The 26,346-nt window shown below is 45.3% G+C and overlaps 1 protein-coding gene across 18 annotated transcripts in view; it reads right to left on the reverse strand.

Moving 5' to 3' along the window:
* The window catches only part of EPB41L2 (erythrocyte membrane protein band 4.1 like 2), a 1,866,207-nt gene that overhangs the window by 1,039,193 nt on the left and 800,668 nt on the right, over positions 1 to 26,346 (reverse strand). For all 18 annotated transcript variants that reach the window (XM_069607396.1, XM_069607395.1, XM_069607398.1 and 15 more), the window contains one exon: positions 13,808 to 13,850. In XM_069607396.1, coding sequence (XP_069463497.1) covers positions 13,808 to 13,850 — 43 coding nt within the window. The remainder of the gene's footprint in view (positions 1 to 13,807; positions 13,851 to 26,346) is intronic.

The following is a 26,346-nucleotide window of genomic DNA, read 5'->3' on the forward strand; positions in this document are numbered from 1 at the left end:
AAGGACAAAGATAGTCAAAGAAGTGACTTTGATATTGAACAAGATGAAAAAGACAACAAATATTTTCAAGAAATTGTGAAGAAGAATCCAGGGGAAGGGAGACACCCTCTGGATTAAGGAACTATATTATTGAGAGACTTTATGTTGGAGTTATTTATTTCTTTTTGAACAATTTTGAACACTGAAGGCCATAGACATTACCCTTTTCAACTTAAGATTTGTTTCATTAGAATGTTTTGGAAAGAGGACGGTTTTGTTTTTGACATTCTGACATTGACAGATCCTTAGTTTTGAGTTTAAATAGGGAAATACCCTTAGCGCAGGGACAGTAATGCCTTTTCCCAACCCCTTTTTATTTATCAATAAAAGTCCAAATGTAGCAAAAACCAAATTTAATGCGTCTGAGTTTTATACCTGACCCTTCACACACTGCACATGCTCGCTTTGCTCAATAGTGCTGTATTGCCACTAACAATATATTTTCATGCTGGCTGTGCCAATATAGACTTATAGACTAGTATTGCATGTAACACTTTATGCAGCCAATGTTCGAAACAAACTCTCTGCTGGTACCACCTTCAATGCCTCCCTCCCACTCCACCACCAATGCAATCACTAGCCTACCTACCCGGAGCTGCATGCACATATCACACACAGACATATGAACAGACCTTCAGAGGGGCAAACATTCACAAACACAAAACCATTCAAAAGGCCCTTTGTATGCAAGAACACATACATCTACATACCGTTATAGATTTCCACCCGGTTCCAAGAAGGACAACAGGATCATGTGTTTATAATTCACTATGCTTTCATTAGGGGGTTTTCAAAAGACTAACACAAAAAAAAATTCTTTCCAAAAAAGGATAGTCCAGATGTTTCTCTTCCAAGTGAAATTTGGTCCCATTCCCTTTAGAAATCCTTCCTGTGTGCAATGTCCTTTCTGTGGGACGCAAGCTACCAGGTCTTCCCGTCCTCTGCAACTAAGGTCCCAAGTCTGTATAATTCAAAAAGGGGTTACTTCAAGGCTGTAGGGTGGCACAAACCCTTCTTTGTTTTTACTAGATGCAGGCTTTCTGATGTCATATACCCCACAACTCACTTTTTTGTATAGTCGAGAGAGAGAAGATGTGCCAGTAGATATGACCAGCAGTGAGTTTAAAGGGGGGTCTTGGGGTTTGCCTGGGCTTCCTCCTGGTTCCTCACCCTTCACCTCATTTCTCGGATCCTACAGTAGTCTCCCTAACCCCATCTGGCCCTGCCTAAGGATGCTCAGGCCCATTGGAATCTGCCTGTTTTGGCTACCTAATAGTTGTAACTCTATGCTCTGTTTTGCTCTTGCATCTCCCCTGATGTTATTATCGCTCCTTCCACTCCTTATGGTGCTTCTAACTTGATCTAGATTGGTGTCCTTTCCTGCTGTTATCACCTCTAATGTTCTTCCTCCTCTGGGCTCGATTCCCTCCAGGGCATCTTCCCTTAATGTCACACTTTGAATCTCATCTGTGCATCCTTCATTACCATCTCGTCCCTCTGGTGTTTTTTCCTCCACCTCCCCTGTATCACTCTCGCTCCCCTTGATTTTACCTCCTATGCCAGTTCCCTGGCTGTTATCACCTACTCTTCTGAGGCATCATCACATCTTCCTGCAGCTTAATTCCTACCACAACCTCTTGACTTACACTCCCCAGTCCTAATGTTAACCCCTTCACCTGTAACCATTCCCCATAACCATTCCCCTGATGTTATAACCTCCCCTCCGTCACTCCCTTTATTCTCATCGCCTCCTCTTGTCCTCTCCTACACTGTTGTTACCTCATCCTTCACCTTAACTGTCATCACCCAATTTGGTCCACTCTCAACCGGTTAGCACCACCTACTTGACCCACTTCTCTCTCTCACCAGCTCTTCATACTGTGAGGGGTCAGAAATGTTAAGTGGACAACTTTGTGTAGATCTTTCAAAAGATGCCATTTTATTAACTCAAAAGGTTGGATATACGCCTCACTAGCCCTACCCTGACAAGGATTTTTCTGCCTAAAATAAACTAAAGGAAACACTCTAACAAAAGGTTTCTGTCCCTCACACTTGTACATACAACAACTCAACAAGGTAAAATATGGCAAATCAAAAATAACAAATATACCATTTAGATTCACAATCTGATAACTGTTTTCCTTTCAATCTGAGCGAATTCCCCTTCCCCAGATTCAGGGGGATTCTATTCAGCAGTTCCAAAAAGGATACAGAAATCCTGTCTTGTAATAAAGTTCTAATTCAGTTCTTTTGGTTCCAACTTGAAAACAAATGTTCCAATAAGTACTGTTTGTTTGACCTTCAATTCAAACAGTGGAAACGTATTCAACAAGGTTTTCCTCTTTTCATTTGCGACAAAGAGATCAAAGCAACTTCTTCTCCTATACCAAGAATACTTCCTAGACCATCAAAATCAATAAAAATGTCTTTGTCGGGACAATTCTGCAACAGTTCACAAAACACTTATTTGTAGATAATTCTTCAGAAACGTATACAACACTTGTTTCAGTAATATTAATTTGCCAGGATGATTTTGTAACAGTTCAGAAAAACATCTTATTGGTTCTGTTACTTCCTCTTTAAAACCTCTGACCGCACCACAGTACTTCATTAACTTCCACCTGGTCCACTAACCTGCCAGCCCTACAACTACAAGGTTATTTTGCCTTGTTGTACTCTCCTGCCAGGCCAGATACTATTACTAACTACCACTAGTGCTTCACTCATGTAGGTTTGCATCCAACCAGTTAGCCAATTCTTTTGCTTCACAATATCAAACTTGACTACTTCTTCTGGGAAGACAAGAAACACATTGGTGCCATTTGTTACACACATGTGATTGCCACACGCAGGACAGATCATGCGCCACTACTTCGGAATATATTCTACCAGAAGGAGAGACTTCCTGCCACTCTTTTTTCCACACTTCAACATCAACAAACTACTGACAAGAGTTCTCCCTTACACTTCTTTGGCTTTGACAATATGGGCTTAAGCCAGTTCCACTTACAAGCACCTTTACATATGGGCAATAGGTTTTACAAACAGACTTCTGAATTGCCTCCTGTAGGCTTTGGGAATGTTGGCTCCTTTTTCTTTGTCTTAATGCGATTCCCTCTTGGTTTTGGCAATAGTTGTATGTATTGGTTTTAAATATTGCCCTCTCTTGTTGCTGGCTTTTATTCTGACCCATACAACCACACCTTTCTGGTCTGTTTGTCAAATTTCCGCCACCACCTCCTTTTTACATCAGGTTGGTTTTCAAATGGATTAGTATTCAGCTTTACATCAGTGCGGTACTCAAAATGGGACTTCTATTGCCCCTTCACTTTCTTTATAACAGGTTTTTGTTTAGAGTACCCTGGCTTGGTCAGCGGGCGATCACAGAGCGTTCCAGGGTCACAATACAATAGTAAACTCACCGGGTCTGGCGTGCGTGTCCGCTTGCTCCGCTGTCTGCAGGTGTTCTGCTGCATCACACGGCCCGGCAACCTCCTTCCTTCGGTCCCCTGCGGCCCGCGCCACTCGAAAAACGAGTGTTCTCTGCTCCAAAGGCTGCCCAGTGCTCGTCTGCCAGCAGAGCCTGCCTCACTTCGGGGAAAGCATTCAAAGTTTACGCTTCCACATGGAGAGACCACAGCTAATCCACCTCCTGCTGCTACTCTTCTCTTTCTCTTCTCCCATGGCCAGTTCCTGCTGGTGGGCCTTTTATTCCTCCCAGTCTCCCCCTGGTGTGGGGTCATTACTGCTAATAGGCTGCCACTTGCAGTCTTGTGCTTCTGCAGCCCTCTTCTTAGTCCCAGTACTTTGGGAATATAATGGGACTTGGGAGTCCACATTGTTAACATTACATCACTTTTTCTAATGAAAACATAAATATCTAGTTAATTTCTTCCTTATTTATATTCCTTAAAGGAGTATAAGGATTACATGAAGAATTTAGTTTTACCAAGGAATTATGATTTTCAAAGTTTAAAATGATAATCTTTACAGACTCATCTTTAGTATCCCTCTGGGAATTATGAAAGCTTTCATCTTTGTGAATGTCTGTGACCTCAAAAGGGTGTTTTCTTCTTCCCAAGGCATAAGGGGTTAGGATTGGTTTTACCCACATTGAGATAGTTAGCTTTGTAAGTTACCAGCTCTCTCTGACAGCAAGTCATTACATATTTCGGTATCACTGACATTTCCTTCCTTGAAGAAGAATACTGCGTCTCATCCGTCCTCCTGTTCCGCTGGGGCCCTTCTCCTCCCAGGTGATCTTCCTGGCTAATACCACCCCTGCCCCCCGGGGTCAGGAAGGGTCGGCCTTTCCCTGGCCACCTGGGAGGAGACTTTAGGAAGAGTCTTTGTGAGGACTCCACATGATTCATCACAATACTCTCTACTGCTATCTTGCCATCCTACTTCGTATCTCCAGCCTCTGTTCTTGCCACCATTCTCCAGTCTTCACCATCCTCGACATGTGAGCTTCCCATTCCTTTAACCCATACTGAGCAAATGGGTTATTGTTTTATATTGTTCTTGCTCTGACCCCTGGGTGGGCCTTCCAATGATGGTCTGCATCTGTGGCTTGTAATTGGCTGAAGGCTGGGAATGGATGTTGTCCCTGAGTGCTCCTGGGGGTGCTTTGGTCTCAAGGGGTAAAACCATGCTTATAACTGGCGGTCGGCCATCTTGAATAATAGTCTTTCGCTCTTCCATGGGGCTTCCTGGGCTGAGCTGTAGTCTACAATCTCCCAGAGTGTGAAGTAGAAGCTGGAAACACACTGAGAAAAGATGGAAGATACTTGGTGTCTGCTTTAACAGTGGGCGTGTGGGGAAATTAAAACATTCAATCCCTAGTGTGAAATTCCCTTGACGGGGGAACAGTGCTTCAGTGAGTTCAGTTCCTGTGCTGCATCTACAGCATTCAGGATTTTGCGTATTCGCAACATTGTATCCACAGAGTCGCAGTGTTTCCTGTGCATCACACCAACTTTGCAAAAGGACTCCTTTGATGTACCGGCATGGTTGCAACCATCAACCCTCTGTACCATTTGGGGTGGTTCGGAAGAAGGAGTCGGACACTCAGAAGACACAATTCAGGTTTTTAATGAAATTATAAGCACATTTGGGAGCTGTGTGGGAAGGTTGGCCCTTTCCTTTTTGCTCAAAGCGCTCATTTCCCTGTGTTGGAGGACAAACACAGGAGTGTCTGAGCGGCAGGAGCAGCAAGAACTGTTAAAGCGACCAGTGAGTTTCTGATGAATGAGAAATCTGGTGCGCGCATTTGTGAACCTTATTATTTGCTGAATACTTTGTATTGGGGTGGTCACGTGCCTTGAATGAGCACGTTTTCAAAAGTCTCCGATCCTTTCATTGTCCATTACCAAACAGCTGGGAATACTTTGCATCAGAGTGGTCACATTTTTCAAGAAACACGTTTTTGAAGGTCTCCGAACACTGAGGAATTCAGTTAAAACAAAACGAACAAATATTGACTAACAGATAAAGCAAAAAGGAACCATAAGCAAAATGTATAATTATTGATTACCAAACTGAATCAAAACCTTCTTAACAAAAAGAATTAAGGTATTTGGAACCCAAAAAGGAAACCGAACTTCAAATTCAAGCAAACCAAGAGCTGAAATTAATATAACTTTAAAGGATAAGCAAACCAAAGCAGCCCGAGTTCTAAAATCAATGTGACTTTGAAGAACATGCAAACAAAAGATACTGAAGCTTGATTTTCAGTGGAACTTCAAAAGTCAAAGGAGTATTGATAGCAACCTGGGTGAACGATACAAACTATAGAACAAATATTTGAAAACAAAATTAACTTAATTGTGGAACTTAAAATTGAGAAGACAAGGATACACTTTGTTTTTGAACTGTGTTTCTCAACTAAATCTTGGGGAAGGGAACCCTTAAGATTGGAGAAATTTGCTGAAGTGAGAACTGGGTTGTTTGAACTCTGGTAGTTAAAAACGTGGGGGAGGGAACCCCGAGTCCTGGCTTGGTGAAGGGAAACCCAAACCCTGATTATTGACCATTTCATCTCAAGTCCAAGGAAGGTAATTTTGAGACTTTCTGTGGACTGTTTCACACTTGGGGAAGGTAGCTGAAAGGAAGCTGCAAGCTGGAACAAGCTCAGAACTGTATGTTGCACACGGTTTCTTTTGGTTGCTGACATGCCTAAACATTGCATAGATTAGTTGTAGGGGCAAGCATACGTTTTGGACACACACAGATTCCTAAATTGAACTTTTTCACTCAGAATTCCTTAATTTTATTTTGGTAGGGAAATCCCACCGTAGCATAGGGCATATTAGGCCTTTTTCCACCCCATCACGGTTTCCCCTCCGGTGATGGCGCCACATTCTTATATTGATACCCTTGTCTCAGCCTCTTCCTGGTGAAAACGTGTGCTTCATTCCTCCCAGCTACGGGCCTCCGCTTTCTTTCAGCGTTGGAGGTTGCCATGGTGATTAGCCAGTCATGTAATACGTTTACGCCGCACTTCCGCGGTGCGTTCCATTTTTGCATGGCTTGCGGTTCACAATGATAATTTGACCCGCTGCTTTGCTCCGCGGCGTAAAGGTTTGCCCGCAGTCATTCCCATAAAGCACTCCCATTCAGTAAGCAAAACACTTCTGATTGAAGTTAGTGCCTCTTTTGGTTACTGCAATAACTCTCGCCCCGATATTGACTTTCGTGTGCCTGGATTGCTAATTCTTGCTGATTTTGCTCTTGTTTTTGACCGCTCGAAGACGAACCTTCTTGCCTGCTCTATGGACTGCTTCTGCATTATGGAACTAACCTGGTCTATGATCTTACGGTAACAAACCTCCCTGCCTGCTTAACAGATTGCCTTGATTCTCCGCTTCTGTTTTGATTTGCCTGATATTATTTGAGCCCACAGGTTCCATTACTTGCTTCATCCCGCTCCATTACCCATTTCCTTTCTGCCTGGAAAACACCCTCACGTGCACTGAAATAAGATTATGGACGCCCTGCAGCTTTGTGCACCATCCCGTTGCTAGCGTGTCCGTCGTGCCGCCCGGGTTATAGCTCCATAGCAACCTCCCCTTTTCTTGTCATTTTCTGCCTCCTGGAACTAAACCTTGGACTCACGCCCCAAGTGTAAACCTGGATACCATTCCTTCGAAAGCTACCCTTCACTAAGATTAGCTAAGACCCTGTACTATGTACTACATTTCGGATTCTACCAGTTTGCATCATATTTGTTACTGAGGCCTCGTCTTTGTAACATCAAATTCAACCCACCAGAGAATTGTACCATCCAGTGACTACCCCGATAAGGTTAGTAGTCTAACCACACCTTTCTTTTCTTGTTGGTTTCCATGGTTAATTTCTAAGACCTGCTCATTTCTGTTGCAGCATGGCGAACCTCTAGTGTTGTTCACGTTTCCTTCCCTCTCTTTCAATTGATTTACTCCTGTGTTTTGGTAATTCCTTAACAAATAGAGGGTGTGTCACTGGAAAAAGCACCCTCACTGAGGAGACTTGAATCAGGACAGATTCAAGTTATAATACCCCTCTCAACCAGTTTGTGGTCTTGCTTGGTGAGTACTGATGGTCCTATTGTTTAGCACAGAACACCAACACATTATGACATTTAAGTTAATAAAAGTGTTTGTTTTGAATTCTGAATCTGTTGTCTGTCTTGCTTCATGATGCCTTCACACTACCCATAAACATATACATACCTTTTTTTACCACTACAAGGTAATTTCGGTTAAGCAAGTTACCACAATGTCACTTACTTCGCCAGAACAACAGTGTACGGTTTCTACCATTCAAAATCCAAACATGTCCTTTTAGTAGTGCCTCGCATTGATATATGTTCAATATCATTTTACTATTTTAAAATACAGTCAATATATTTGCTTTATGTGAAGGCCTCATTAAAAACAAACAATTTACATATTTTCTTTTTTTTGCGAATCTGGGGAAAGGCTTAATTAAAAAGTCTCCAATTGCTTAAACTTCTTATAATTCCTAATATTTTTTTACTAGGTCAGGGGTCTGCAACCTGCTTCACTCCAGACATATTGGACTATTATTATTATTATTGTCATTATTATTATAATAATGTAAATTATTGGCTGCAGACTTAGCTTCGAGAAGCTATAGAGCACTTTACAGAGGTATACAACAATGCAGATGCATAACAGTGCTTTTCAGAGGTAACAACATAACAGATATAAAGCGGGGGTAGGATATAGAGGGGCACAGAGGAGGGGAACAGCTGTACAGGGTAGAGGGGAGGAGCTGGGCAGGCGGCATCTAGTGAGTCAGATGGCGCGGGACGACATGATGGCCTAGTTGTTGAGGAGGAGAGACTCCTTGAAAAGGTGGGTCTTCAATTATTTTCTGAATTGTAGGACTGTGGGGACGAGTCTGATGCTGACGGGGAAGAGGTTGCATAGTCTTTGGGCATAGGTAGAGAAGGCTTGTTTTCTGGTCCTTTCCTTTTTGCAGCAGCGGATTTCAAGTCTGCACGTGTCCTGGATTCAGGTGGTGCGCCATCCGCCGGAGATGCTGAGTTTCTCCGCGAGGTAGCTGGGTGACTTGAGGGCAACTGCCTTATAGATGATGCATCAAGAACTGAAGGTGATTCGCGCGTGCAGTGGGAGCCAGTGAAGGTCGATGAGGGCAGGGGTGATGTGGTCATATCTGCGTAGACCCTGGATGAGGCATGCAGCCGTGTGTAGGACACTTCTCAGAGGCACAAGGGAGGATGACAGGAGGCCTTCGTGGAGGACATTGCCCCCATCCAGTCGGGATGGGACCAGTGCTTGAATGGTGGATCTAAAGCTGTCCGGAGGGAGGAGGACTTGACGCTCCACAGGAGGGAGAGCTGATAACAAGTGTGAGTTTTCGTAGCTTTGTGTGTCATGAAGGAGAGGTGTTTGTCGATGTAGAACCAGAGGGACTTGGCGCAGCAGATGAAGCCCTCAGGATTCATGGTTGGTAGCCAGGTCTGCATGGCTGGGTGTTTGCTGCTGTTGGTGAGGAGTAGGAATCGGTCTTGGAGGCGTTGCACTTCAAGTATGCACTGGACATCCAAGATTGGACCAGCGAGACGCAGGTTTTGAGCCTGTGGATGCTCTTGATCGAGTCAATATTGAGGTATAGCTGTGTGTTGTCTGCGTATTGGTGGATGTGGATGTTGTGTGTGGCTAGGAGGGCTCCCAGTATAGATTGAGGATCACTGGGGACAGGATGGAAGCCTTCGGGACGCCACAGGTGACAGGTAGCATTGGCGATCTAGAAGAGTCCATCTGAACAAACTGCTGGCAGTTTGCAAGGTAGGACTGGAGCCAGTTTAGGACAAGGTTACTGATCCCCATGCGCTGATATAGGGTGTCCGTGAGCGCCTGGTGGACTACTGTGTCGAAAGCGTCCATGAGGTCTAGTAGAACCAGGAGGCAGGGGTGTCCATCGTCAAGGATGTGGAGGGCATCGTCGACCACCTGTATGGTTGCCGTCTCTGTGCTGCATCTGGGTCTGAACCCAGATTTGTAGGTCTGGACAAGATTGTTGATGTATTGCTGTAGTTGCGCAGCTACCGCTTTCTCAATGATCTTACTTATGAAGGGAAGATAGGTGATGGGGCAATAGTTACCTAGGTTCTCAGAATCCAGAGTGGGTTTCTTTAGTAGAGAGAGGATGTGTCCTGTCTTTAGGGTCGATGGGAAGTTGCCGTGAATTAGGGAGCTGTAGGGAAGGAGAGCTTCTGCGGGGGTGGGTCAATAAGATTAATGCTGGGGGATGTCATTTGTAAACTATGTGGCTTTGAGGGCGGCCAGGGTTTCTACCAGGTCCTCAGCAGGGAGTGCCTTGAATGTTGTCCAGGGTGTGGAGATTTTCGCGAGGAGGGATGTGAGCTGGCATCTATGTGCTGGCGAATCTTGCTGATTTTGTCAATGAAGAAGTGTTGATGACAATGGATTTTTCGATAGAGTGGGGAATGGCAGCGTTGAGCGGTGGGTTGATGCAGACTGCTTTGAAGAGGGCTCTGCTTTCGTTGTCGGCTTCTTCTATGGTGTTCTGATAGTAGGAGGCCTTGGCTTTGTTTATTAGGGAGGGTTGCTTGAAATTCTTTGAGAAGTACCAGGTCAGTTTCGGTCTTGGAGCAGAACCAGGTTTTCCCTTGTTTTCTGGTGACTCTTTTGCTGAGGTTGAGATCTTGGGTGTACCGGGGTGCGGATGGTTTCAGCTTGCAAGTGCGTTGTTTCAGAGGCGCATGTCGTTGATGGAGTTTCAGAGATTGGCGTTGAGTGCTTCCAGTAGAGAGTCGCAGTTCGGTTGGGGGTGTTCTGTCCATGTCAGTTGGAGGCTGGTGAGGTCTTCCGTGAGGGCTTCCACTGGGAAGTTCTTTAAGGACCCGAAGGTTTGTCTGATGGGTTTCTGCTTGGAGTGCTTGACTGGGATGGTGTGCAGGATGTTGAAAGGCACGGCCTATAATTGCATTCTTCTCCATTAAGCACAAGACAAATCTTTAACTACATTCAGCAACAAAAGATCTCATGAAATCAAGAAGGTCATGCGACTCCGCCACAAGAATGCACAAGTGTAAGAGACTCCAAAGTTTAACGTTGGGTGTTGTAAGAAAGGCATAGTATCAAAGCAAGACAGACACAAGTGATCACAGTTCAAGGGTGTTTATTAAACTGTAAAATGGATGAGATAAATGCCTAATCTAAACCTAAATCTAAGATGGGGAGCAAGCTACGACCATCAAATAATTATAATACAGTCCTAGTAGAGTCTAGTCAAAATAAAGGGCCTATACTAAGAAAACCTACGGCCTGTGCTTACCGCTATGCTACAAAATAGTGAGGGATAATGTTCACAAGAAAATAAAGAAGTGTTCACAAAATGATAAGTCAGGATGTTATGGCCGGGGTCTCCCTTCCCCACGTTTTTAGCACGGGGCAAGGAGGGACCCTTGAGCACAGCACTCTCCTAGTCTTCTCTGCCACAAGCTCACAGTTCATTTTCTCTATATCAGGGCCTTCTGTGCCTACGTCTCTTCTCACGCAAAGTCTCTTGCTTCAGAGGGCCCGATATGCCAAAACAACAAAACAAATGTTCCTTCGGTTAACCTTCACTTAGAGGGGGGATTACCCTTCACCCTTGGATCCCCCTCAGCCGGGCTCCGATCCTTCTCACTCATTAGCCTCCCTCAGTCGGCTTAGACCAACCACTCACTGTGGACATCCCTCAGTCGGGTACATACTTGTAGTCACAATGTTGTTCCCTTAGCTTCTTCACAACTTTGCTCTTGACGTCCCTCAGTCAGGTTCACTACCGCCTTTCAATCACAATCTCCTTATTTGTAATATTCAAAAGTCTCAATGTCTTTTTAAACAACCACTTCGGTTTATTAAGGTCCCCCTAATCTGGGCTCAAACCTTCCAAAGCACTTGCCAATCTTAAACAAAGACTTCCGAAGGGCGATCACGTCTTGCTGGGTCACTCCGTTAGCCTATGGCAAGTGGGTGTTTATTCACAAAAAACAGTTCGCACTGCGTTCCCCTCCGCCGGGCGCAAAAACACCTGTTTCACAATTCCCTCAGTCGGGTTCACAATTTTACAATCGTAAAAACTTCTGCAATGTGTCAAGGACTTGCGATTGTACAAGGGGTTTGGCTTGACCCTTGTATGACCACCTTGACACCTCACATCAGCCTTCCCTATGGCATCTTGGTACTTGTAGTTTCTTTACCCTTTTTGTTCAACACAGTCTCTTTGTTCAGGAGAGGGGTACCAGCCAGAGACCTCCAAACAAGCGCCTACGTGGCGCCAGACCACTATCTCTAGTACCAAGTTCGTTCACAAAAGACCTCCGTATCTTAATCTTCTTAATGTTGCCACTGCAACCTTAAGCCTAACACAGTCTGGCCCACTATCAGGTTCGTCCGACTCACTGGCTGTGCTGAACTCATTGATGTTTCTTTTGCCGAGGAAGTCAACGAGGGTACAACTATGGCATCCACGACTCCCTGCCCTGGCTATCAGTGCAGGAGGGTTCCATGTACCGCTGACATCCGTCACACCATTCGCCAGCTGCGATTCACAGTCTTATGGTTCCTTTGTCGGAGGTTTTGCAGGACTGGGTTGAAAAGGTCAAGGGCAACTCCCTCCTTGACGTCCTTTCAGGTCTCGCCGCCTTTCTCCTCCGTTTGAACTGCCGTCCTGAAATAGCTGCTACCTCATGCGTTCTGCATTGCTCAGCGTGTGCTCTGCCTTTCATCCCTATGGTGAAGGGAAAGGGCAGTCAGGTGTGTGTAGTTGTAGGCAATTGCCTGACTCTTGTGTTGGGACAGTTCAGGTAAACGGCTCTGGTAGGAGTCTGTTGTTGCTCACGGGGAGAGAAAGTGTTCATGTTGGGAAAAGGGGGGGGGCTAGAGTTTCTAATGATCCTACTGGACAGGATGGGGAAAGGGTGTCAAAAGGAAGGGGATACTGCGTCTCACCCATCGGTGTGCCACTTCCACTCCACCATAGAACCCCCATCCAGGTGATCCTCCCGTACTGGTCCACCCCCAGGAACTGGATCCAATAGCAATGGCCGTGTCCTGGCCAGTTTGCAATGAAAAGGTAGATGGCTTACATATCAAACATCATGCCAATGAAAACGACTTTAAAAAGACCCTAACTGCAATCCAAGCATGCTAGACAAGTAACAGTGAATAGATGAATAAATACATTTCAACTAAGGCTCAACATGAAACATTTCAAAAAAATACTTGCCAATGTTAAATTATTTTGAAAAAAAGAATGTGCTAAGAGACGTGGTATTGAGCATATTTGTTCCTGTAAAACATTGAAGTAATTAACATTTTGTTTAATGGAAATAGACTGTATGTTAACAAGTAAATCTGCCCCAAAGTGAGCACTCAAATAGACTCCTATGGGCAACCATTTTAGAATTAATCTTTGCCACTTTCCAGCGACTTGCAGAGTAGCAACCATAGATTAATTAACGGAAACCTGTTCTGCTCAGGCTACATGCTGTTTGACAATAAACACAGGGTCACATTGTATCAGTGAATTATGCAATAGACAATGGAACTGAAAGTTAAATGTCGATATAGGTCTATGTCTCACTGCGCCTCATTCTTGAGAGAGGGGGGGAGTGGGCACTTCTCGTGCCACTTCTCGTGCAATTTTGAATTACCATTCACGACATCAGATTTATTTGTAAAGGACATTGTCAATTGGAAGGCATCTTTAGCTGGAACATCAATATCTACATCTATGAAACCAGTGATAAGTATGCTCCTCGCATTGAGTCCCACAATAACCCAGCTAAATTACAGAAACGGGTAATACACATTATTAAGGACATAGTCAGCATGCCCACAAACTAACATTAAAATAAGATTTGCATTTTTTGTATTTTATTTCTCGACAGTAGTAATAAAAAAAAGCTGCATTTCAAAGCAGTTATATAGGCAAAGATTTCCATCATATTCGTCTGACTATTCAGGCAGCAGAGGCCATCACAAAATTATAAAGATTCAAGTTATCAAAGAATCCAAGTAATCTCAACCTTTTACGTTTTTGGGCAACAGAGTTCCAACACGATTTTGCAGAGCATTCAACTTTTCAAGAAAAAAGACTTTTGACTTTGTACTTCTTTAAAAAATATCCCTTACTGCATAATTCATGCTGCAATAACATTAGCAAGTCATATAGGTCAACAAATATTACTTACAATCCTTTCACAAAATGGCTGTGAAAAACTTACTTCTGATCTGTCTTTTGATGCCCTTTGCCGGATCAACCCAGTTCTAAAATGAGAATTAAGTTGCGTGAGTGTTATATAGGTTCAGGATATTTTAATTCGGTGCTCACTTAGAAAAACTTCTATCAGATCGTCTCAATGATAAAAGGCAAAGTATATGCAAATTACAGCACCTTTCTCAAACAAAAGACACATTGGGGGCTTAAAAATCACACCAATCAATATACCTTGTATAACAATGTATTGCAGTGTTATAATTCCCATGATTATAGACACAAAAAGCCAGATTATCCAAATATCTATGCTGGGATCAGCTCTCCACCCACCTGGGTGAGAGGGTTTGGTAAGACTCTGGCTTGAAAAAGTGCCCTGTGTGACTGAGTTGATGGATGGACAGCTTGCCAAAGGGGAATTTTGTCACAAAATAATGGTAGCTGCTCTGGCCTCTTCAAGAAAACCGAGCAGCAGCATTCCTGTGGAGCCGACAGTGCTGTTACTCTCGGCTCCCCTCACAAGGGTGCTTAAGGTGCTACAGAATCCTTTTAACCAGGGGAGGCTCTTAGCTTGACCACGGCAACCTCAGGACAGTCAGCCGGAAGCCTAGCGAACAAGCGGGAGTTGGGAACTCTAATGTGGTTGACGTGATTCTCAAACCTGCGGTCCAAATCCATCCAGGTCCAGAGAACCTTTGATTCCCAAGTTCCCTATGCAACACCATCGCACCTGATCCCCGTTCCACCGATACAAGGAAGAGGCCATAACCCTATAAAACCTCAAGGGTTCAGTTAGAAGGTGGTCGAGCTAGAAGGGAGAGCACCTTCAGTGCTGGCTGGGAAGCAGAAGAGAAGATGCTGGGAATACAGCTGACGACAGGAGACTGAAGCAGAGGCTCTGGAGTAAGCAGGAGACTGGATCAGAGGCCCTGGAGGACCCAGAGAGCAGGAGGCAGAACACTGGAGGAGAGACCCAGAAGGCATGGGTAAGGAGAAGAAAGGAGGCTGCAGAGTGGGCCCAAGCTGCTGGGTTCAGACAAGCCCTAAAAGTGGGTGGTTAGAATACCTAGCAGCCTGGCAAGACTCAGGAGCCTAGGGAGTAAAAGGTTAATGAGATTGGTAGGAGACTGACCTATGGGGTCAGTAGGAGTAGGAGGAGTAGGAGTAGGAGGAGTGTAGGGAAGAAAGTGCCCAAAGAACAGAGTGATAGTGGCAAATTTGATAATATGAATTAGTCTAAGGCAGGTGTCCAAAGGCGTAAAGGAGAGAGCAAAAACAGGGAATTAAAATGCCCGATTTGTTTCAGAGGAAGTCTCCAAAGAGGTAAAGGAGCTGCGGAAATAGTAGGTGAGGAGAAAAAAAGACAGATGAGAGATGGACAAAGAAAGAAACGGAAATAGAGGAATGTGAAGCGGAGTGGGTGGAGGAAGTTTTGGACGAGGTAGAGGAGTGGAGAAAAGTACGGAAGCTGAAAGTGGCTTTGTCAGAAAGAAGTGAGAGGGAATCCTTGGGTAACATACCGGAAGAAGTAGAAGGAAGTTAAGTGGTGAAAACAAAGACCAGTAAACAAATAGGGGAAGAGGTAGTACAAAGATTTGTAAAGGGGAATTTTGGTGAAGAGAAGGTAGTAGACCCCAATTCAAAAAGGACTACCATTTGAAAGATAGAAAAAAGAGGAACATATTTTGCGGGAGTGAAACTTGAGGCGAGACGCCTGGGGAAGAGAGCAATGTTCCCTCTAAGCTGTGTGTAGCAATAATTGGCAATACCTACACATTATTGTAGTTGTGGACGTGTTTTCTGTAAGTGTGGAAGCATATCCATGCAGAAGCGCAGACTCAATCACGGTAGTCAAGGATTTGATATTAGATTTGATTCCGACATTTGGGGTGCCCAGTTTTATTAGCAGCGACAAGAGCACACATTTTGTGAATAATATTGTGAAAGCTCTACTGCCTATTCTTAAAATGCATCACAATTTGCATTGCCCACACCACCACAAGTCAGAGGGGGCAGTACAGAGGAGGGATGGAGTACTAAAAACAAATTAGCAAAATTATGTAAGGAGAAAGGGTTGAAGTAGCCAGAAGCCCTCCCATTGCTGTTATTCAGCATGAGAAGTACTCCAAATAAGAATGATTGTCTGTATGCCCTGCTGCGTCAGCTGTGTCTAGCGACTTACATCTGTTTGATGATAAGCGATTGGAATATGTGAAGCCCTTAACTATTTCTGTTAATTTCGTTCACGTTAGTAATACTGATTTAGAAATTTGCCTGTGGAATAAAAGAAGGTTTATATTGCATTAGCAGGGGAAAACTGTGGATGGGGAGGAGCAAGAGAGTGTGGAGTAGATTTGCGGTCAATATTTATCCAACAGCCAGTTGAATGTCCTTATGGAGTAGTCCCTTATCCAGGAGAAGCACTTCCAAACTGGATAAGTGATGAAGACTACCCTCCAAACTTTGAATGCTGAGTCACAAGCTCAGCCGATAACACTTTTAATTAAAATTAGAAATAGTACTGAACCTGTAGTAGTGAAAAACATGACCATGTCAGTCATTTGTACAATACCGAGAGCCTTTGCACATGACAGACCTCATGCACTACAGTTACTCAGTCCTTTTCACTAGGAGGAGTGATTATAAGTTACTCAGCATAGTGGCTAACGTACTCCTAGTCCATAGTCCCCTTTGCTCCATACTGTATGGGCGTCCCTCGCTAGGGATGGAAAACAGAACCTTTTTCACCAGAAAATATGGTCTTCCCCTTGAAATTTTAGATGCACGCAGGGGCTCGGGTCTGGGAGCATGCGCTCCCCTGACTTCGCCCCCCGGCGCCACTCCTCAGTCCCCTTTGATGCGTCGACAATATCACAATTGCCTAATGACACCGAGTTGTAACGGGGAGGATGGTGGGACGTATGGAGGAAACTGGATTATGGACTAGGAGTACATTAGTCACTTCGGTGAGTAACTAATAATTACTCCTATGTCCTGTCTGCTTTCCTCCATACTGTATGGGCGATTGCAACTGAATGCAGCCCTAGGGAGGAGAGCTGCCCCTCTAAGAAAACGAGTTCTCCAAAATTGCCCGGCCAAATGCTGCATTCGAGCTGGCGATGGCATCCAAACAGTAGTGTTTTCAAAAGGCTGATGGGGAAGCCCAAGTAGCCGCCTTGCTGATCGTCTGCCATGGGATGTGTCCTTGAAAGGCCACAGCCGTGGCCTTGGCTCTGATGGCATGGGCATGCATGTTTGCGGGCAAAGACCTGTGCTGCCCTTCATACGTCTCCTTGATGGCCATCACATCCACCTTGCTACACTGAAGCCTTGGCGGCTTGACATCCTGGTTTGGCACCGCCAAAAGTGATGAACAAGGCATCTGATTTACGGAAGTTCTTCATCCTATCCAGTTAAAATCTTAGAGCATGTCTGACATCCAGACAGTGCAGTACCTTCTGAGCCTCATCCTTTTGATCCGCAAAGAATGTAGGAAGTACTATCTCCTCGTTAAGGTGAAAGGTTGAAATGACCTCAGAGAAATTTAGGGTGCGTCCTAAGCACCACCTTGTGCCGGTGAAATGTGGTATAGGGCTCTGAAGCCACGAGCGCCTGAATGTCGCTGATCAAACGTGCTCAGGTAAGGCCAACCAGTAGGGCAGTCTTTATATTAACCAGCCTGATATCTGGTGATACCATGGGTTTAAAGGGTATGTGTGCCAGGGCACCCAGCATCACATTAAGGTGGATGTTTGACAGGAGGCTATTATCTGGTCAGACACATCAAGTGCCTTTTAACCACCGGATTGGAGGATAAGATGTCGTCTTCAGAGTTCTTGTAGGCCCTGATGGCCGCTAGATACGTACGTCAGGGCCAGGGAGCCACGGAGCCTTTGGCTCATCTCGATAGCGCCATGGTGGCATGCAAGACACTGGTTCTCAGAACTTCTTTGACCATCTGATCAGCCTCCGGTACACCTCCCATTGGGTCCAGCCCACTTACTCTTCCAGCAGAAGAGCACAGTGTTTCAAGTTAGCCCTGGCAGCTTGGTTCCTGGACAGGTCAACATGAAACATCTACACTTGTTATAGAACAACCTTGCTATCATCCAAAGGGCAAGAAGCGACTCCACCTGGAGTCAGTACAAGAGCAAGTGGACGAGGTTTTATCACTGGGCCAAGACAAATAAGATAGATCCGCTGACAAGCTCACTGGACGATGCGTTATCCTTCTTGCCACTTCTGGCTCACTCACTCATTGATACTGACATTAACAGACGTCTGGGAATTTAGTGCAATAATCATACTAAGAAGACCAGATGGAATTTCCCAGTTAATGACCTTCTGCCAAGGGCATTCTCGAGTGATCATATCAAACGTCGAGCTGGAATCGGAGAATCTAACATGTTTTTTCACATCTAGTCCAAGCTTTCTGTATCATGGTGGTTAAAGTTAATAAATTGTTCAGGGTGGCATGTCCTTTTCTGAAGACTGTTTGATTGAGTGGTAGAATATTTGTAGTATTTTTCAACTCATTCAGTTCAGCAAAAAGAATTCTGGCGAATATCTTAGCTGGGGCATCGAGCATGGACAGGATACAACATCTGTTAGGATCGTTCTTGGAGGCACGCTTATGTATGGGTATGATGATGCTCTCGGTCCAGTTAATTGGCAGAAGTAGGACACTGCAGGTGCCATGCAGGCTTGGGGCTCTAGACAGATTATCTTTCTATTGGCAATAATATCTTCAATAGTAAAAATGTAAGTTTCATTTATGCGTCAAAATAGACTCAAAGCCATTACTAGACGGAATCCTACCAATAAAATTGGAAATATGATTTTCCGATTGTGCTCTGGACGCACCCACACTGGTATTATAATGGGCTAGTTTACCCTTCATCATCAGAATAATCGGGCATCATTGGATTTACTATTGCCAGTGTTCCCTTTTCTTCTTGTAATGTAGCCTAAGCCATTTCTGATAGGTGGCTCCCTCTCTGCGGGTATCATTGCATATCTGAGAACTTGTCAACGATTGTCTATTAATGTAGTGGAGTTGTTTCCAAAGAGTACCTTTAGCAGAAGCAATCTCAGGATCATAGGTATTTTTCAAATAGCTATTCTACTTAAATAAAATCTAACTGCAATTTAAAAAAAAAAATCAAATGTAGTATTTTCAATTGGACTCTATTTCAAACGTTCTTATTAAAATTGAGAGACGGCTTTAAGGGATGATCTTGAGACGGTCGCAAAAATATTTCCATTTGCACAAATATTAATTTCAATTTTACACAACTACATTAAAAAAACAATTACAACAACAAATTAAATATTTCAATTAAATACATTATAACATAACTTTGAAATAAAAATATTTTACATACAAGATCACAACATATATAATTTCACTTTCAGTAACCATCATCATTGAAACTTTATTTCGGCAAAGGAGCCATAAAAGTACATATAAATTCAACGACATATAATAAAACATTGCCCTGACGGATATAGTCCAGTCCCAATTGCACTTTGGGTGACCTACTAAGAGGAGGAAAATATACAGCAGTACAAGGGACCTGTTAAAAAACAATCAAGCTCAAATCAGAACATTTTTTAAAGTAAATGTAATTCATATGAACCAGTACAGCATTATCAAATACATAGACCTATAAAAAAAACTCAGGGGGAGCGTCCCTCACTAAGTGACAAGGAGCAGTGTGGGTGAAGGAGAGAGAATCTCACAACCTTGCCCCCTCAGCTAACTACAGCATTTCTTCCTGTCAACCCCAGACTGCTCCTTCTTAGTAGCCAGGCCCCGTGTATAAACTGTGCAGTTGCAAAAATGACAGACAGGTCGACACATTGGTTCCGAAATCTTTCAGCCACAATCGGCTATAAATATGTTTTTCTCAAATTAGTAAAACCATTATAAATCAACAGGAAGTGAATAATTGTCTCATTTGCAGCCCCACAAAGGGGGCATGCACTTGTGTTGGATGCCTGCCAGTTTTTGGTGAAAGCAGCAATAGAAAAAAGCCCAATCTATATCTTAATATTTAAGATTTTTCGAATGGTGGACGAATAACATCAAGATATAATTTGAAGCCTGGGAGCATCATGTGCTCGATATAATCCAAACCTGTCTTTAGACGGTTGGCATCGATCACAAGAGATTTGCTGCTCCTGGATTTTAGGGTACACTTCAAGTTCAACATAGAAGACGTCATGGAGGCCATCAGGGTTAGCCATAGAACTGTGGGATACAGATCCTTGAGAAAAGTCTTTACGTTAGAAATCAATTTTACAATTTTTTCCCCCTCCAAAGAGAGGAAGTGCAACAATGCCACCTGATAGGTTTCCAAGCCATGTTCATTCCATAATCTGGCCCAGAAGAAGGCTGGTCTTGCACAAATCAGTGGAGCAGCCGGGACTATGTCAAGCTCTAAATAAACCAAAGCTGTGGCAGCACTGTAAGGGCCTGTTTAAGGAAGAGGTCTAATAATGGGAAATCTCTCCAATACCATGTTTCACATGGAAGAATAGTATGGCACCACTGACCTTTTCCAGGACGAGGGAGGATTTTTTTTTTATTTGTTCAGACCAACCACCACAGTCGTGGAATAAGCCTTAATTAGTCATAATACTGAACCTGCTCCAACACCTGATCATTTGCTTCTAATTCTACTTGATGAGATTTGGAGTTCATGGGTTTGAACACCATGGTCTTGGATGTATTGATTTTTAGCTCAAGCTTAAACTCCTTACACTTCTTTTAAAAAATAGACAGCGATTTATTAGGCCTTGGGGAGTTGTAGATATGAGGACAGCATTGTCTGCATAAAACAGAGCTGGGTACTTCTCTTGGCCCATTTTAGGACAGTCTTGGAAATCTCTAAGCAACCCTTCAATAATTTCTTGAATATAGAGATTGAATAAAAAGGGGACCAACACACATCCTTGTCTGACCCCCTCTCTCTACATCAAATGAGGGTGCTAAATCACTGCCCGCCCTAAATTGAACGCAAGCCCCATTTTCAGAATAGAGCTGGCGAATTATATGAATCAGATTGGGGGGAGGGTGGGGGGTAAATGCGCAGTAAGGATTTGCCACAAGGTTGTTCTACAAACTGAGTCGAACACCGTCCTTAGATCTAAAAAGACCACATATAAATTCATCTTTTTTAAAACAGTATATTTCTGGATAAATAAAAAAAAACATTGGTCGATTGTGCCTCGATTCTCTCTAAACCCTGCCTGTAAATCATGGATTATGTTTCCCCTATTCGCCCAGTCTTGAATATGTTTTAGAATAACTTTACCAAATAGTTTCCCTATATTGTCCAGGAGTGATATCGGACGGTAATTGCCCGGCAATCTCTACCGCCTTTCTTATAAATTGGTAGGATCACAGCTTTCTGCCATGATGGGGGTATAAAACCTTTATGTAGTATGGCGTTGAAATCTTTGGATAAAATGGGTGTCCAAATCACTCCCTCCTCCTTTAACAAATCTATTGGGATTAGATCAGGGCCTGCAGCCATTGCACCCTTCAGGGAATTCATTGCTATCACTGTCTCCTGAACCAACACTGACAGCGGTCCAGTGTCCAGGAGGGGTTGGGGGGGTGGGGGGTTTAGTGGGGGATTCTGAACTGACAGGTCAGAGCACTGGGCAGGGTTCTGGTATAAATTTGAAAAGTGCAACCACCAATTATTTTCACTAACACAACAATACAGTCACCGGGCACCACTCAGATCTCTGTCGGACACCCGTTTCCAAAACAATACATAGTCTCTAGCTTGAAGAGCAGTCAACAAGGTGGACTATTTCACCAGAGCATACGCTTTTTGGTTTTGGCGCATTTTAGTGGTGTAACCACCAAAATATTGCCAAAACATTGCTACTGTAAACTACACTGTAAAGGGGACAACGGGAGCAGTGTATGGCATTGGCGATGAAATGGCCTAAGCACCAGCTGGGCCTTCACCCTTTCGCGCACATCAGGCTGCCTGCTGCTGTTGTGGAAGGTGTGCAAGCTCTGAAGTAGGAGCAAAATTAGTGCACTTAACTATATGGCCATTATATTTAGATCTGAATGAACCAATGCTTTTTGAAAAGTTGAATTTCTGATTTACTTTTTACACACAGAGTGATCTGAAGCTGCAGCCATTTGCAGCCTGGCACTGCTGCCGGCATCCCCAGTGTGTGCATGACGTCCTCTTTCCAGGGCCGTCACGAGGGAGATCAGAGGGGGCAAAGTGCCCCGCGCTTGCGGGGGGCATCGCGGCCCCCTCTACTAAGGAAAAGGCAGCACAGTCTCCCGTGTACTTAATTCACACAGGGGACTATGCGGTCTCCTCTCTGCCCCCGCAATGATTTTGATGTTTGTTGCAAAGCCGTTTGGCTCCGCAACAAACAGCAAAATAATGGGAGACAGCAGGGCTCAGAAGTGAGCTCTGCTGCCTCCCGTTATTCAGCTGACAACATGGACGTGCTGAATGACAAGAGAGGACTCCTCTCCTGTCAGTTGGCGTGTTCACGTTTCTCAGTGTGATTGAACATGCTGACTGATAGGAGAGGAGTTCTCTCCCGTCAGACAGCATGTCCCTGTGTCTCTCCTCCCATTTGATTTTCTCTGCGCGGTGCTCTCTCCTTTGCCTCTCCTCTGCCCGTGCGTCTAATGTCACCCACCCCCATGTCACCTTTATCACTTTCCTCTCTGTTTCTTTGTGTTCTCCCACGTCATATTCATTCCTCTGTCTACCTCCACTCCAGGTGGGCTTTCTCCACATCACCGTCCCTTTGTCTCGCTCCTCTCCCTGCTACTTGGCTTTCTCCTGCACCCTGCTCACCCCGGTGTCTCACTCCTTCACCATTATTTTGACTTGTTCCACATTCTACCCACCTCTTTGTCTCCCTCCTCTTCCCTTTGTCACTCTACGCTCTCTCTGCTACTTTGCTTTCCCCCATGTTCTCTTCTACCTTTTACTTGGGTTTACCCCGCATCCTCCTCTCCCCTATGTCTCCCTCCTCTCACATGCTTCTCTCCCCTTTGTCTTCATCATTCCACATCCTCCTCTCCCCTTTGCCTCCCTCCTCTCACATTCTCCTCTCCCCTGTATCTCCCTGCTCTCACATCCTCCTCTCCCCTTTGTCTCCCTCCTCTCACATCCTCCTCTCCTCTTTGTCTCCCCCTCCCACATCATTCTCTCCCCTTTGTCTCTCTCCTCTCATGCCTTACTCTCCCCTTTATCTCCCTCTACTCACATCCTCCTCTTCCCTTTGTCTTCATCCTCTCACATCCTCCCCTCCCTTTTGTCTCCCTTCTCTCACATCCTTCTCCCCCCCTTTTTCTCCCTCCTCTCACATTCTCCTCTCCACTGTGTCTCCCTCCTCTCACATCCTCCTCTCCACTGTGTCTCCCTCCTCTCACATCCTCCTCTCCACTGTGTCTCCCTCCTCTCACATCCTCCTCTCCCCTTTGTCTCCCTCCTCTCACGACCTACTCTCCCCTTTGTCTCCCTCCTCTCACATCCTCCTCTCCCCTTTGTCTCTCTCCTCTCACGACCTACTCTCCCATTTGTCTCCCTCCTCGCACATCCTCCTCCCCCTTTGTCTCTGCCCTATTACATCCTCCTCTCCCCTTTGTCTCCCTCCTCTCACGCCCTACTCTCCCCTTTGTCCCCCTCCTTTCACATCCTCCTCTCCACTGTGTCTCCCTGCTCCCACATCCTCCTCTCCCCTTTGTCTCCCTCCTCTCACATCCTCCTCTTCCCTTTGTTTTCATCTTCTCACATCCTCCCCTCCCCTTTGTCTCCCTTCTCTCACATCCTTCTCCCCCTTTGTCTCCCTCCTCTCACATCCTCCCATCCCCTTTCTCTTTATCCTCTCACATCCTCCCCTCCCCTTTGTCTATATCCTCTCACCTCCTCCCCTCCCTTTCGTCTCCCTTCTCTCACATCCTTCTCTCCTCTTTGTCTCCCCCTCCCACATCATTCTCTCCTTTGTTTCTTTCCTCTCACATCCTCTTATCCCCATTGTCTGCCACCTCTCACGCCCTACTCTCCCCTTTGTCTCCCTCCTCTCACATCCTCGCCTCCCCTTTGACTCTGTCCTATTACATCCTCCTCTCCCCTTTGTCTCCCTCCTCTCACGCCCTACTCTCCCCTTTGTCTCCCTCCTCTCACATCCTCCTCTCCCCTTTGTCTCTGTCCTATTACATCCTCCTCTCCCCTTTGTCTCCCTCCTCTCACGCCCTACTCTCCCTTTTGTCTCCCTCCTCTCACATCCTCCCCTCCCCTTTGTCTCTGTCCTATTACATCCTCCTCTCCCCTTTGTCTCTCTCCTCTCACATCCTCCTCTTCCCTTTGTCTTCATCCTCTCACATCCTCCACTCCCTTTTGTCTCCCTTCTCCCACATCCTTCTCCCCCCTATGTCTCCCTCCTCTCGCATCCTCCTCTCCCCTTTGTCTCCCTCCTCTCACATTCTCCTCTCCACTGTGTCTCCCTCCTCTCACATCATCCTCTCCCCTTTGTCTGTCCTATTACATCCTCCTCTCCCCTTTGTCTCCCTCCTCTCACGACCTACTCTCCCCTTTGTCTCCCTCCTCTCACATCCTCCTCTCCCCTTTGTCTCTGTCCGATTACATCCTCCTCTCCCCTTTGTCTCCCTCCTCTCATGCGCTACTCTCCCATGTGTCTCCCTCCTCTCACATCCTCCTCTCCACTGTGTCTCCCTCTCACATCCTCCTCTCCCCTTTGTCTCTGTTCTATTACATCCTCCTCTCCCCTGTCTCCCTCCTCTCACAACCTACTCTCCCCTTTTTCTCCCTCCTCTCACATCCTCCTCTCCCCTTTATCTCTGTCCGATTACATCCTCCTCTCCCCTTTGTCTCCCTCCTCTCATGCCCTACTCTCCCATTTGTCTCCCTCCTCTCACATCCTCCTCTCCCCTTTCTCTCTGCCCTATTACATCCTCTTCTCCCCTTTGTCTCCCTCCTCTGATGCCCTACTCTCCCCTTTGTCCCCCTCCTCTCACATCCTCCTCTCCCCTTTGTCTCGCTACTCTCACATTCTGCTCTCCACTGTGTCTCCCTGCTCCCACATCCTCCTCTCCCCTTTGTCTGTCCTATTACATGTTCCTCTCCCCTTTGTCTCTGTCCTATTACATGTTCCTCTCCCCTTTGTCTCCCTCCTCCCACATCCTTCTCTCCCCTTTGCTTCTTTCCTCTCATATCCTCCTCTCCCCTTTGTCTTCCTCCTCTCACGCCCTACACTCCCCTTTGTCGTCCTCCTCTCCCCTGTGTCTCTGTACTCCGGCATCCTGCACTCACCTTTGTCTTTTAAATGTGTATATATGTGTATTTAAGTTAAATTAGTATGTATATGTGTATGTATGAATGCATGCGTGCGTGCATGATGGCGTTTGTGTAAATGATGTGTTTGGTTTTATGTATGCATGCATGTATGAATGGAGTTGTGTAACTGGTGGATGAATGCATGGGTGAACGTATTTTATGTGAATGTGTGTTCAGCCCCACCCCTAAATTTAGCTGCCCTGGGGGCCACTTCATTGAGGGGTAGGTTCATGGCATCAGAGGTGCACCTAGGCTAAAATGTCGGCAGGGGTTGTGGATGGGGGTATGGGGACTAACACAAGAAATGTTGGGAGAGGCGCCAACATCAGAGGCTGTGAGGGAGGGGCAAACTTCCTTGTGTGGCGGCATCTAACATCTTTTCACATTCGAATGAGACTATTCTGGTGAACTTTCAATGTTACAAGTAGCTAACTCTCGCCTTCATTTCTGAAACGTCACACTTAAGGACTGCTGTGAGAATGAGAGGTCTCATGTCACCACTTCCCTTCTAATCACTCCCCTAGCATGCAAGTGCTAACCTCACATCACGATTTCAATTACCTAAAAATGTATGCATATGAATGCAGGTGCTAACAGTAAAATGGTTTATGTTAGTAATTGCAGAGCCTTTGTTAAGAGCAAAGCCAAGGCACCATTTAACGTTTGTGTCCTGTTCGGTCTGACCACGGCCCTGTCGGTCAGCCCGGCAGGGGCTGGATGACCGTTTTGAAAGCGGATAGTGAGTGGGCCCAATAAACCCATTGCACTTTCGGTCTCCCCCTGAGGGATGGCATCTGGGCCTTTCAACTTTTGCAGTTGAAATGGGCCCCCAAGTAGCTGCCCCCATGTTGGCAGTCTTATGACACAGAAACCTACTGATAATCGGCAGCTTTGAACTTCCTTGCTGCATTATTTTGACTTTATTATTCATTTAAGCACTCCACAGGTGCCTTGGACCATTGTTCCAATCAGTAAGGGGTGCCCAAAACATCAAAAAGAAATGGGGACCCCCACCAGCCCTGACACATCTTTAGCTAGCCCTGCTCCAATTTCCCTCTGCATTCCCTGAGCCCAGCTAGGAAGCTGAAAAGCTATTTCAGCTTCCCTTTGGCCACTAGTCGTCCCTTTCACTCCAATTCAGAGGCTGTTTACTTTCATAGTGCTATGCTAATCCCTGGAGAGGTGGGCCAGC

The sequence above is a fragment of the Ambystoma mexicanum genome, chromosome 4q (genome assembly GCF_040938575.1).
Source record: "Ambystoma mexicanum isolate Mex_15411 chromosome 4q, UKY_AmexF1_1, whole genome shotgun sequence".
NCBI lineage: Eukaryota > Metazoa > Chordata > Amphibia > Caudata > Ambystomatidae > Ambystoma > Ambystoma mexicanum.